We start from the raw sequence: 13,480 nt of genomic DNA, 5'->3' as shown, positions 1-13,480 counted from the left end.
TATATTCAACTACCTCACACAACTTTATGTTGAAAATGTGGCAAGTTAACATTAGTGGCATACGAATTAGAGCCTCTTTGGCACATCTTAGGTCGAACTCTATGTAAGTTTTTAAGTGGGTTTTATTTGTATTAAATAGATTAAGGTATTTTTTATGACATGACAATGTATTTAAGAAGAGAGAAGAAATAAATTTTATTTAGATAAAACTCTCTCGACACGATTACTATCTATGTACGAGCCATGGAATTAAATGCATATGATATTATAGAATGAAACTTTATATTGAGAGTGAATGTTTCATCCTAATTTCATTTCCTTATATGTGACATGGCAATTTTAGAACAATGTCATAAAACTACCCACTAAGTCTAGCCTTACGGGGCTTGAGTTTCTCCACTTTTTTAACATTATGTGCAAACAACTCATGGAAGCCTATAAAGCCTATGTGAGTCTAGTTATTTTAGGAGAGGAGAGAGAAAAATGGCCCACTAAACATTGTCAGTGAAGTCACGCCACGCACAACTGTGCCAAAGAGGGCTAAAATGTGTCTACAACAACAGGAGACGCAGCCGCAGGGCTAAAAAATTGATTGTGAAAAACACTAGTCATATTCTCTAGAGAAGAATATACTGTGGGGAGATACAGTACAACACAAGCCCGCAATGCAGCTTGTAAAGTGCAGTTGAAGCTCAGGAACCATTTCTCATGTTATTATGACAGTTTAAGAAGGGCAGTAACTTTACAATCAATCAAAAGGGCTACGCTCCAGCAATCAGGAGTCGCAAAAAACACAGCTTACAGCAGATTGAAAAGGAAGTTTGTTTTTGGCTAAATAAGAGATCGCAAATGATACTTTGGCTAAAATGATAACTCTTACTCAAAGGAATAATTTGATAAAAGGTCCGGTTCCTGAGTATATTAAAAATGGAGTCGCAGTGTTACAATATGCGGATGACACTATTTTTTGTATCCAAGATGACAAAGAGCAGGCATCTTACCTTAAGCTTCTCTTATACTTGTATGAAGATATGTCGGGATTGAAAATCAACTTCACTAAGAGTGAAGTTATTATGGTAAGTCAAGAGGAAAGTAAAAGTCTTGATTTCTCAAATATGTTCAATTGTTCAGCTGGATCCAGAATTCATATTGCTGATTGGCTACCTATTTGTGAAAAAATCATGAAACGTCTTGATGGTTGGAAAGGTAGTGCTTTGAGCCTGGGCGGGAGGTTAGTGCTAGTAAACTCGTATCTTAGCAATCTGCCAGTCTATGCCATGTCTATGTTTTGGTTGCCAAAAACTGTCCTTGAAAGGATGGATACTGCCCGGAAAAAATTCTTTTGGCAGGGGGGCAGCATGAAGAAAAAGTATCATTTAATTAAGTGGATTAAGATTACGAAGCCAAAAGGTAAAGGAGGGCTAGGTATTAAAGATTTGAGGCGAATGAACATTAGTTTGTTGTGCAAATGGTGGTGGAAAGTTGAGAATGGCGAAGGCATTTGGCAGGAGATTGTCAGGAAGAAATATCTGAAAAAAGGGATGATCTGTATGTTAACTAAAAACCCTAAAAATTCCCCTGTAGGGAATGACTTGTTAAAGGTGAGACACATATATTTGAAAGGAAGAACGATGCGAGTTGGTAATGGCAAATCTACTAGTTTCTGGCATGATAAATGGTGTAGTCTTGTCTCCTTAGCAGACAAGTTCCCTGAGCTTTATCAGATTAATGTGGGGCAAAAGTGCTCGGTTGAGGAAATGAAAAGGAAAAATTGGAGACCATCCTTCAGGAGATGGCTTCATGAAGATCTTCAAAATCAATATAGACGACTGCTTGACATTATTTTTCGTTATAGCCTGAATTCTGATAAAGATTATGCTAAATGGGACTCGGAGAAATCTGGTATCTTCTTTGTTAAGTCTACATACAAGCATTTATGCAGACATGATTATGGGCTTAACTTCAGTAGGATTTGGAAAGCGAAGCTACCTTTGAAAATAAGGCTGGTCATTCAAAATAGCATTCTTACTAAAGGCAATCTGGGAAAAAGAAAATGGAAAGGAAATAAATCTTGTGCTTTCTGTTCTGAGAATGAGAGTGTTCAACATTTATTTTTTGAATGCTCCACAGCCAAGTATGTCTTTGGGAGTTGTTTGTAGACCAAACAGTTTGGAACAGTACTGGACTTGGGTTCAAAATATTTTACCTCAAGCGCCTAGTATGCATACCGTCAGTTTGGCGGCAGTTGTTTGGGCCATTTGGAGAACCAGAAACAATGTATGTTTTAATAAAAAGAAAATGAGATCTCCTAGTGAGATTGTTTGCTTGATTTGTTCCTTTTTGGCATATTGGACTGGTCTATTCAAGGAGGACCTCAAAGAGCAGGTGATTCAAGGGGCTGAGGTGGTGAAATCCACGGCGCTCTTCTTCCACAATCAAGATATGCAAGCACGGGCGCATGATGATCTTCAGATGCTGCCGTTCGCTGGATAGTAGCTTGTGCTTTTGGAGTTGAGCTTGTGTTAGCCAGTTATCTCTAGCTTTTGTTAGATGGTGTGGTTCGCTTGCTCCAGTGACTGTTTTGGCAAGGAGCTCGTTGTAACGTTACTAAACCTTGCTGCTAGGACGTTGTTGTTCCTTTGGTGTTTCTAGTCCTTGTTAGGTCGGAGATTTTTTTGGCTGGTTCAGTCATGTGTTCTCTCGGTGAACATATGTCACATATGTCTGTTCTCTTTAGCTTGGATTTTAGCTTGGATCTTGGATCAAAATATGAACTTTGTAATTTCGTTGCCTTGGTAATGAAATCCGGTTTTACCGGTGTGGAAAAAGAGATCGCAAATGAAGTAATATAAACTAAGATCGAAAATGAAGTAATATCAACATGGGTGCTCAGGGTCCAGTGTGCACGAAGCAGTGCCTGAGCATCCAAACAACATGCTTTATCCATCACGCAAAAAAAAACTAATCAATTGGGGGAGCCGAAACAAACAAAATCACCAAGGCAGGACTATATTAAACGAACAAATATAATAGACAACCAATGATGCGGCCATACTTGAGAGCCGCAGCAATGACAGCAAATCTGGAATAATTAAAAACAAATGACGAAGTCAACTCTGATTGGTTGACGGGAGAGAACCATCAATCATCTTATCGTGGCAAAATTCTACAACAATGCATGTAATGTTGTCAGTGCTCCCACGCCTGAAGGCGATCTCCGTAAGCTTCCGGGCTGCAGCCTCAGGGCTATCCTCGTCCTTCACAAATGCAACAGCATGCTGGAACAACCATATGTACCAATCAGCACAGACAAGGAAAGAAACAGTTGAGTGCAGCTTCTGCTGACCCTTAGTTTTATTATGTGCACAAGAAAAAATCGTCAAGGAAAACATCACTGCATGTCTACACGACTAGAGAAAGTATTGTGATCCACACACCACGTGAATTTTTCTTTTCTGAAATACAAACACATGCCACGAGCGTATATCAGGAATAATGCATGCATTTTCATGAGCATTTAATGGTTGAATAAGCAGTAACAAGTGGAGACACTACTATCAATTTGTCCCTAGATCAGTAAATCTTTTCCATGTAAGCTTACTAATCAGTTTCAACAAAACTTTCTAGCTAGCAAAATCCAATATAAATGTCATTGATTGCTGATAACTTGAGGCTTCATTTTTTTACAATAATTTTGCAAATGAAGATACTCCCAATCCAAGCTAAAGATAAATTGGATGTGTTCAAACTAAAGCACCTACACATTAGAACTTGACATAGCTTAGCAAGTTTTCATGTTTATTTGGTGCATAACCAAAGTACTTTCAACAGCAGCACCTAAACAATGTCATTGAAATATAATGCATAAGCAGAAGTCGCATTTCATTGTCAATATGTATGTGTCTGTGCATATGAAACTACTTATATATCCTTTTCAAAGAAAGCATAACAGGGAGATTACTCCAAAAGAAATAACACATATACGTGTACCAAATTTGGTATATGGCATACTAACCTCATTTGGCACCACATCCCAGAGCCCATCACTAGCCAAAATAAGAAACTCCACATCACCATCTATTTCTAGATCCTGACAAGAAGTTTCCAAGTAAGTAAACTGCCTCCATTTGTGATTAAGTGCATTAATGTCGTCAAATATCGCATTACAGAGGTTCTATTGTATTTCCCCCCTTGCAATGGATGAAATACAAAGTTTATGAGCATCAAGAGAAACCTGAATCTCAGGGTCTGCAACAACGAACTGCTTCAACAAACGATTGCCAAATGCCCTAGACATTGCAAGTATACCACCTACCCTCCATGTTCCTGAAAAGTACATTTACCATTATCATCTAAAACATCATTGGATGAACCTCTTGTGATGTAGATGTAATTGAATTTCAACCAGGTAGATATAAACAGTAATAACTTTGGCAGAAAGATAAACCCGCATTAAACCAATTACCCAACGAGCCCAGCAATTGTTATGATCAATTTGACTTACCAGACCAAACAACAACTCCTCCAGCATCCTCAATCCGTTTTTGCTCATCACTTCTGTTTGGTTTATGGTCATCAGAGAGTGCAATAGCTGCAAATAAGAGTGACCAAATTGCTTTAACGACACATCCTAAGATGCATTCAATAAATAGAAAATACATGTTAGTCAAAATCAAAACAAGATAAAATTGAGAGTGTTTCTTTGAGCAAATATACAGCTTCATACTCCTTCCGCTCCAAATTATAAGACGTTTTGTCTTATCTAGACACATAGCTATTGCTATGCACTTAGATATACGCTGTCTTGATACATAATAACAGCAATGTATCTAAAAAAGCCAAAACATCTTATAATTTGGAATGAAGGGAGTACATATCAAATATTTAAAATATAAGTATGGAAACATAATGTATCTAGCTTTTATGACACCAGCCCACCATACAATACAATTATGACTAACCAATTTATATAGATCAGTTGCTCCCTTTTTCACCAAATGAACAAGAATAAAAGGAAGTTAGATGATTCTTTTCTGGAGGAAAAGAATACAGCACAAACTTGCTCCATACTTGAATTTGTTGTCATAATAATTTTTTGGGTGGATTTAAAAATATCTCCCACAAGTTAGAGGTTTTGTCAAAAAAAAATCACCTTAAAATCCACAAAACAAACAATGAAAGACTTGAAAGCCATATGTGCAGCCAAAATCATCCTAACCCCAGTTTAGCTCTTCACAAACTAACGTATAAGCATGTGCTTCCATCATGTCGTGCTTAGATGAACCATTTCCACTGGAAGGTCTGCAGAGTGCAGACATATTTATTTCTCGTCAACAAATGTGGAGTCTTCAGTGCTTGTTCACCTATCTAACCGGCATGGGGTCGGGAGCGAATGTGTGGTTCACAGTTTCATTTCTTCGTTTGGGTCGGCTTATGTCTTGTAAACAACAACCCACCCATTTTTTTTATCTTCTTGTCAGGGTGCGTTGCACACTGGACTGTATTTAACTGTAATGTACTGTATTCTTTTTTATTCTCTCCTTATCTTAATGATGATGAAACACATGAACGTCACGTTCTCAAAAAGAAAATAGTTCATATGGCCCAGCTGTGAAGACTATTTTCTTAGGGTAGTACAGGCAATGGCTATTCGAAAATAGCCCATAGAACCCTGTTGCCACGCCAGTTAATTTGGAGTCGCGAGGTGGTTGAGAACCCGACTACCATGTAGGGCTGGTTTTGACATTTTCCAAATGCCCAGGTTAATCTGGATTCTAAAATACACTTCATCTGTGTCATGATACAGGTCTGTGGTAAAATATGCGGTCAAATGATTTCCACCTTTTGGACATCCCTCTTATATCACATCTTTTTACAATGAAATCAAGGCAGCAATCATGATGATGGGCAACCGATCAAAATGTTCATAACTGATTGTTAGCGTGTAAGGTATCAAGTGATACTTAGTAGTTACTCCCTCCATCCCAAATTGTAAGTCATTCCAAGAATTTTGGAGAGTCAAACTTTTTTAACTTTGACCAAATTTATATGATAAAATAATTATTATTATGATACCAACTAAGTATCATTAGATTCTTCTTTAATTATATGTTCATAATATACTCACTTTACGTTACAAATCTTAGTATTTTTCTCTATAAGTTTGGTCAAACATGAAAATGCTTTGACTCTCCAAGATTCTTGGAATGACTTACAATTTGGGATGGAGGGAGTAGTATACACTATTATCATTTTTTTTATGGCAAGTGTCATGGACATGCAAGTTTGACTAGTGAAGCGATGGAATTTAAGAAAAACAGAACCTTTGCCTGCCTTTGACATTACAGCCCTTGAATCACCAACATTTGCCACATACAGATGGTTGTCAATCAAAACTGCTGTTGATGCAGTAGACCCAACTTGAATATTGCCTTCAGCATCCAAGAAATCCGCGTCAGTTTTTTTATAGGACTCACCTGCAAATTTACCATTTGTAAGATCTTGTTCACTACTAAATGAACTGCATTATTTTTAAGTAAGGATCTAGGAGAAAACATCATACTCATTGCGGACTTAGTATCACCAATGAACCCTGGATGTTTCAGGAGGTTTTCAAATAAGTGTTGTTTCAAATACCCAGCAGCGCGGGTACCTCCATGACCTGTGATTACAAATGGTGTTAGGTTAATTAAACTGAGCAAATAAGGTGTTCGAAAAGTGAATGCCTCACCATCAAATACTCCAAAAAATTTTATTTGTTTATCATCAATTCTAGAAGATTTTATGTCATAGAAGTCTTCCATGGTTGCCCTTCTACCTCGAATGCTTGAGTATCCACAATTTAAACTTCCATCCTCACTGCAAGCACAGATGTTCACAAGGACAACAAGTAAAAGAGTTACTGACAAAGAAATAGGTTTGCCGCTGGCATGCATTCTCAGGTAAAAACTATTTATAGGGTCTCTAAATGGAAGAGGAGCATCTTCCAGTGACCTAGTAATCTACGGATGCTTATGGGTGCCAGTCACCATGCATACTTGAAATCACTCCAAGTCCTATGATGATGCAACTGTTATGTATGAGAATGGCAACCTCTGTAAATTAACAAGATAACATATGAACTGATTGTCTGCCAAATACAGTAAATGACTTCAGAACAGGTTGCCATTCATCCTTGTTTGGTACATACAGGCTAGTTACAAAGAGAAGTATACCAATAACTGTTGTTATAACAGCGAATCAATAGGAAACTCTTATCAATCTAATTAAGGAGGTGCTCGTATGGTCATATATGCTACAAGTTAGTTGAACGCTTAAACTTGATTAATAAACACCATATACTTCGAGTTATATATATAGCTAAATAAAACGAGGTAACTCGAATAAGTAAGTTTCTAACAATACCTAAGCGTCTCATAGGAAAATGTCTCAATTGTAACTGAGTGGAGCCTAAAAATTGCAAACTAAAAACAGCATTAGCAATAGAGCGCACATGATCCAGGAGGCGTTACCTCTTCCAGCCGCCGCACACATCGGGCACCACCTCGTTCTCCCTTTCGCTCTCCTTTTGCGCCGCCGCGAGGGCTGCCACGAGGGTCGCCTCCCCCGCTTCCCTCACCCTGGCATTCGCCCTCTGGAGGGCTGCAAGGATTCGGCAGGGCTTCAGCTGGTTCCGCACGCCGAGCCCCTTGCGGCTCCTGGGCCTCGGAGGCCGCGCCGCCCTCGCCCTCGCCCTAGCCACAGCCGCAGGACTTGGGGCCGGAGACGCCGCGCTGGGGCCCTCCTGCTCCTTCACGCCGCCTCCATCGCACGCCATCCAACTCGTCGCGCCTAGGAGCGGCGGTGGAAATAATAACCTCTCGTCTCGGATCAAAAATTCCAAAAACGGAAACCGATTGGCTCGAGCAATGCGGGTCCGCCACGCGCGACCTGGATCCGATAGAGCGGAACCTAGGGCCGGAGCCGGAGGGGGAAGGCGCGCGGGCGGGCGGCAGCGTCAGGACTGAGGCGGCGGCGGCGGCGGCGATCTAAAAAGGCCGCAGAATCCCGTAGAGGGGGGGGAGAGCGCGCCAGGCGGGCGGTGAGCGCGCGCGTGGCGTGGGTGAACTGGACTTGGGTGGCGCTGCCGTTGGGATCCGTTGGCGGAGGCGATCGGAAGGAGGCGAAGCGGAGATACGATGGCAGAGGAAGCGGGTTTGGTTTGCAACGGGCGGTTGACTTGGATGACCAGTGGGACCATGTAACCGAGGCTCAGCTGTCAGTGAGGCGGGTGCCATGTGGGACCGGCTTCGAGCCCTGAGCGCGATGTCGGGAGAGGCGGTATCCAATGTGAGGTGATTGGTTCCGCCGTAGGCTTGTAGTATTGCATTGCCTTGGGCCGAGGCCCAATCAAGGATGGAACGGTTCGACTAATTTCCGATCTAAGGGCTGGTTCAGTTCACGAAAATTTTTAGATTTCGCTACTGTAACACTTTCGTTTGGTTGTGGCAAATATTGTCCAATCATAGATTAATTAGGGTCAAAAGATTCGTCTTGCGATTTACAGGCAAACTGTATAATTAGTTTTTGTTTTCGTCTATACTTAATGCTTCATGCATATGCCGCAAGATTCGATGTGACAGGGAATCTTGAAAAATTTTGGAAACTAAACAAGGCCTAAATAAATTGATAAGATGTTTTGACTTTTTTATTACATATATATACATCATTATTTTTATTGCTATATATAATATCTAGTTTTTTAGCAAAATATATAATATCTAGATATAGTGAATATTTAATTGTATAGCAAAAGTTACTATAAAAAACAAAATGCCAGACAAAGTACTATAATCAAGGGTGATTATAGAGTAACTCCAAGTCAAAAAAGAGATTCAAATTATTGATTTAGCTACTTTCTATTTCTAAGATAAACTCTACCAATGCAAAAACACTAGACTATTTCAATAGACTATGTAAAACGTTGGCCTTGTTTATATTCAAATCTTCCATGTCATCAAAAGTTATTTAGATCCATAAGTCCGAGGGTTTGTGGCATTGGCTTTTCGGTGCCACTATGTCGTCTTAGACTACCACCGATGTACCTATGGTGCTAGATAGCTTAAGTGTCTTTGTAGCTACAATCCCATTCTCGATCATCAGTGCTATTGTGGTAGAGCCCACACATGCTAGCGTCTACAGACCATACTCTACTAGTAGTAATCTTTCCACCCGGCTTGGTGCCTCCCCACCCCTCCCCCTTCTCTCTCTCCTAACCTCGTTCTCAATCGCCTCATTGTTCGCTCCTATCACCTCTCTCAGAGAAGTGTGGCTCCTACAACTGGCCCATCTGCTCCTCCACACGCCAAGCCCCACACGACACAACTTGCCCAAGCATACCCGCTTCATCAGTATTTTGTTGTGGCACCGCTCCACCCTCGTGTTGTAGCTAGTGGAACAAAGATATGTTGTGACATGAACCAAGGTTTCTCTTCTCTATAGGTGAGCCATCTTGGGTATCGGCTTACTTGGTGTGTTGCCCTGTTCTTCTGTGAGCAGGTTCCACTCTCAATTCGGATCCAAATCTCTTATTCTCTTGGTTCATAGGTTGTGAAATTGTATGGTGTGCTATTAGTCCAAGGAAAGCAATTCAAAGAGTAGGGAGATAGAGATGGCGCGAGAGGTCAGTGTGTTGGAATGAGCGATGGTGCATGTGGGGGTGGGGTGAAAGTGCGTGGGAGAGGGCTTCACGTGGCCTTGGTGAGCGATCACCGCTCACTTTCTATGGCGAGAAAAAAATAAGGGATAGCCCATGATTTATTTTTGGAGAATGTGATGGATAATCTATCACAATCCTATTTTGCATTGAGTTCTCCAAATCATATGACATGGTAGGGAATAACAAGTTTCATGGAGTTGCTCTAAGTGAGCTATATGTTAAAGTGGAGAAAGGAGAAAGAGAAGAGAGAAGAGAAGTGGGTTGTACTACGTTTACAACTAGATCGATCATACACGAGCTCCAAAAAGATTTTAGGAGAAAAGAAAGTGGGTCAAGTATTAACGATCGATGAAGTATGTCCTAGTAGCCAACTATACTATTGGTGGGCTCATACATATAGCTAACAACGGGTTCTATTATTAGTCAAATTCTGACAAATTTATTTAACAGGTCTAAATCAAAAGGAGAACTAAAAGCATCTCCAAGATATTCTCACATGGCTTTTTTATCACCAAAGTTAGAAAACAAACTAAAAAAATGCCCCACTAGAATATCTAAACCAATCTCCATATTTTTGCTCTATATCCCTTCTCGCTCTCTATTTTTGGAGAGGCTGCATGGCTCTTTAGATACAATATATGGTAGTTTTCTTATGTTTTTTTTACTTTTTTCACACAAATAAAATTATGATAACCTATTGAAGTAGGTATACAAAGATAATATACACAGCTCCCTGGATAGAGATACATAGAGAGATTAAAATTCATAGTGGCTACTGAAGTTTCTCTAAACGATGCAACTTCCCACCTTTAAGCTTTGAACCATGTATTTGGTTTAGGGGATCAAGTAGGAAAAGAGAAGGCCATTTGCGGACCTGCCTATGCCATTTTAGGTGTTGGAGTAAATGCTGACAGGATAATAGGGTTGTTACTTGTAATACTTTAGGAGTGTGATTGGTAGGGTGACCACCAAATCCTTCTGCATGCCTCATAGTATGGGATTTTGCTTATTTAGATTGACAGGTACTAGTAGCAAAATCATGGAGGCTAGAGCTACTATACATGCATCTTGCTCCTCTTTCTGCTTTCAGAGACTTATGCACGAGAATGTAGAAGGGTCTATTTGGTAGGGCCTTTGACCGACTTGGGCTCGTCTTGTAAAGCATCTTCTCTAGTGAAGTTAAATTAGTTTTAGAAAATATTCGGCAAAAAATGATTCTAGTGGCAGTTTTGTTATAATTTGTGTCAAGATTAAGAGATGAGTTGATAGAAACCATATTTTCTGAGCTCCTCTGGCCCTCTGGGCTACCTCACTGAAGTTATTTTTTGAATGATTGTTTGGCAAACTTTAATCAGAACCAGAGCCATTCTAGAAGCCCTACTAAACTTGCTCGAAGAGCATGACTCGTTGAGTGTATAAGGTCAGTCTCAATGCATGTTTCATGAGACTGTCATACACATTAAATAGGGTGCCACATAAGCAAAATTACTGATTTGGCAAGGTCATTAAATGAAGGAGTTTCATCAGATGAGAGAAGAGTTTTATCTCCATGAAACTCCTGTGGCTCGGTTACCTAGTTTATAGTCTTGGTAACCGTGCCATGAAACTATGCATTGAGACGGGCCTAAGAACATGTATGACAACAATCCAAGTCAATTCTAGGCAAATATTTTACTATTTCTTCCATGTCAAATTATAAGACATTTGATTTTGCTAGATAACATTCATCAGTTGTTATATCATCCGTGGGTGAGAACTATTCATGCCAAGGTACCGACTTTTTCCACAAACAGAAATCCCACTGTCACTCTGTCACGACTCACGATCCGATGTCACGAGTGATGATAGAGCTGCCACAAACTGCACCACGAGCTTCCGCTGCGGTGACACCATCTTCGGAATAATGCAGGGCGCCACCGGAATGAGCATGACCGTGTGCGCTCGACGACCCGCCCGGAATACGTGCGCGCTTGCTGCAAGGCCAGCCTGCACGGATGTCGGCTACATCTACCTCGACTATCAGCACCGTCACCACTGTTGAGGTACGACGTTTGCAACGCGTGTGTGGACATCACTGTTGGGGTCACGACCTTTGCGGCGTGTTGATAATTATTAGGTCTTATTTAGTGCAGAAAAATATTTTTTTAATCATTTAGCATATTTATAACTATAGTAATTAGTGTTTAATTATAGATTAATTAAGTTTAAAGTTTATCTTGTAAAATACATGCAAACTATATAATTAAATATTTTTTAATCTATATTTAGTGCTTTATATGTTCAAATATTTAATGTGATAAAGTAAAAAGTTTTTAGGTGAGAACTAAACAGCTTACTGTTTTTATAATTTGATGAAACAGAGAAAATACTTCATACTTGGCATCACTAGTGACCTCACTGTCAGGGCCACGACCTTTGCAGCCATCTCTATCCAGTATGCACATATTTTAAGTTTTGCCTCCAGAATTTGGCAGATGGATGCGATCGAGTCCAGCGATGAAGGTGACACGAGAGGGCCGAAGTCACGCCTAAAATATCCTCGTGGAATTCAAAGGAGAGGTCTGAAGATGACGTGAGAAGAATCAAGGGCCATACGAAAGGATATGTCGAGGGTCAAAAGAAAAGCCACGTCTTGAACATGACCCATGTCAGCTGGGATGGATCCAAAGTACTGTGATCTCATGTCAGGTGGTGGTGATAATTCCGAAATTGTCCACAAAACACAATATGATTTTTTTGCCTTTGGTATACACTATATGAGGGCCTGTTTAGTTTGTGCATAGACCTTGCCACACCACAAGTTAGGTGTACCATGATTTTTTAGACGTGTGTTTGGTTTAATGATGTAACTATGGTATGACATACTTTCTTAGCACCCTGCCATAGATATCATAGATTCATTTTCTTTCTACTTTGCCACGAGTGTGGCTTCAATTATGGGCTTAATGTTTTTTGGGCAATGCCTAGTATGGCCTATCGGGCCGGACCATTTGGCCATTAAAAAACTAGTAGATATAGATAGATAATACCCCTCTATTTTATTTTATAGATTATTTTGACTTGCCTAGATATTCAATTTTTATAATGTATCTAGACATTTCGTATCATAGCAAAAACTATTATACCTAAAAAATCAAAATGATCTAAATTTAGAAGAGAGTGGTATATATTTTTTAGGGAAAGAGGGTGGTATTTAAAATTTCAAAAAAAAAGAAAAGAAATTGGACTCTTTTTCCTGTTATAACAATCAAATCAATACCTGTACTGAACTAATTTAGAATCCTTTTTATTAGTCTATTCTTGTTCTATACCCTTTAAACGAATTTTCTTAACCTTAAAAAGCTTAAAAGGTAGGGCATGATCCGTGAATTAACCTAACCATCAACATATATAGGTAGTATAGACGAGTTACATCTTATCCCTTCATCACAAAGGGTCAAATGGTATTATGGACAACTTATTATTCTAATAATATGTACATATCTAGTGCAAACCACAGCCTCCGTGAAAACCCGTGCAAACTATGGTAAAAAAGTCGTCTAAATTCACAAAAAAAATCACACATGTAGATGATATGATGATACACAATCTTGTAAAATATTTTATCCAAACACGAAACAAAGTTGAGTTTGGACAAGGTATTTTACAAGGTTGTGTATCATCAAATCATCTACATGTGTGATTTTTTTATGAATTTAGATGACTTTTTTACCATGGTTTACACAGGTTTTCACGGAAGTTGTGGTTTGCAGTAGATATGTTCCCTAATATGTATATATCAGA

General features: G+C 39.6%; 1 protein-coding gene across 1 annotated transcript; it reads right to left on the bottom strand.

The window, feature by feature from the left end:
- LOC8054391 (probable protein phosphatase 2C 7) lies at positions 2,985 to 8,519 on the bottom strand. The gene is made up of 8 exons (XM_002455916.2): positions 7,512 to 8,519; positions 6,731 to 6,858; positions 6,563 to 6,661; positions 6,324 to 6,476; positions 4,505 to 4,591; positions 4,235 to 4,326; positions 4,016 to 4,090; positions 2,985 to 3,278 (listed from the first exon to the last, which is right to left on the bottom strand). The coding sequence occupies exons 1-8, from the start codon at positions 7,814 to 7,816 to the stop codon at positions 3,111 to 3,113; spliced, it is 1,107 nt and encodes a 368-aa protein (XP_002455961.1). The 5' UTR covers positions 7,817 to 8,519; the 3' UTR covers positions 2,985 to 3,110.

This window comes from Sorghum bicolor, chromosome 3, assembly GCF_000003195.3.
Source record: "Sorghum bicolor cultivar BTx623 chromosome 3, Sorghum_bicolor_NCBIv3, whole genome shotgun sequence".
NCBI lineage: Eukaryota > Viridiplantae > Streptophyta > Magnoliopsida > Poales > Poaceae > Sorghum > Sorghum bicolor.
Note: the sequence above shows the minus strand (reverse complement) of the source record. Positions and strands in the feature narration are given on the sequence as shown.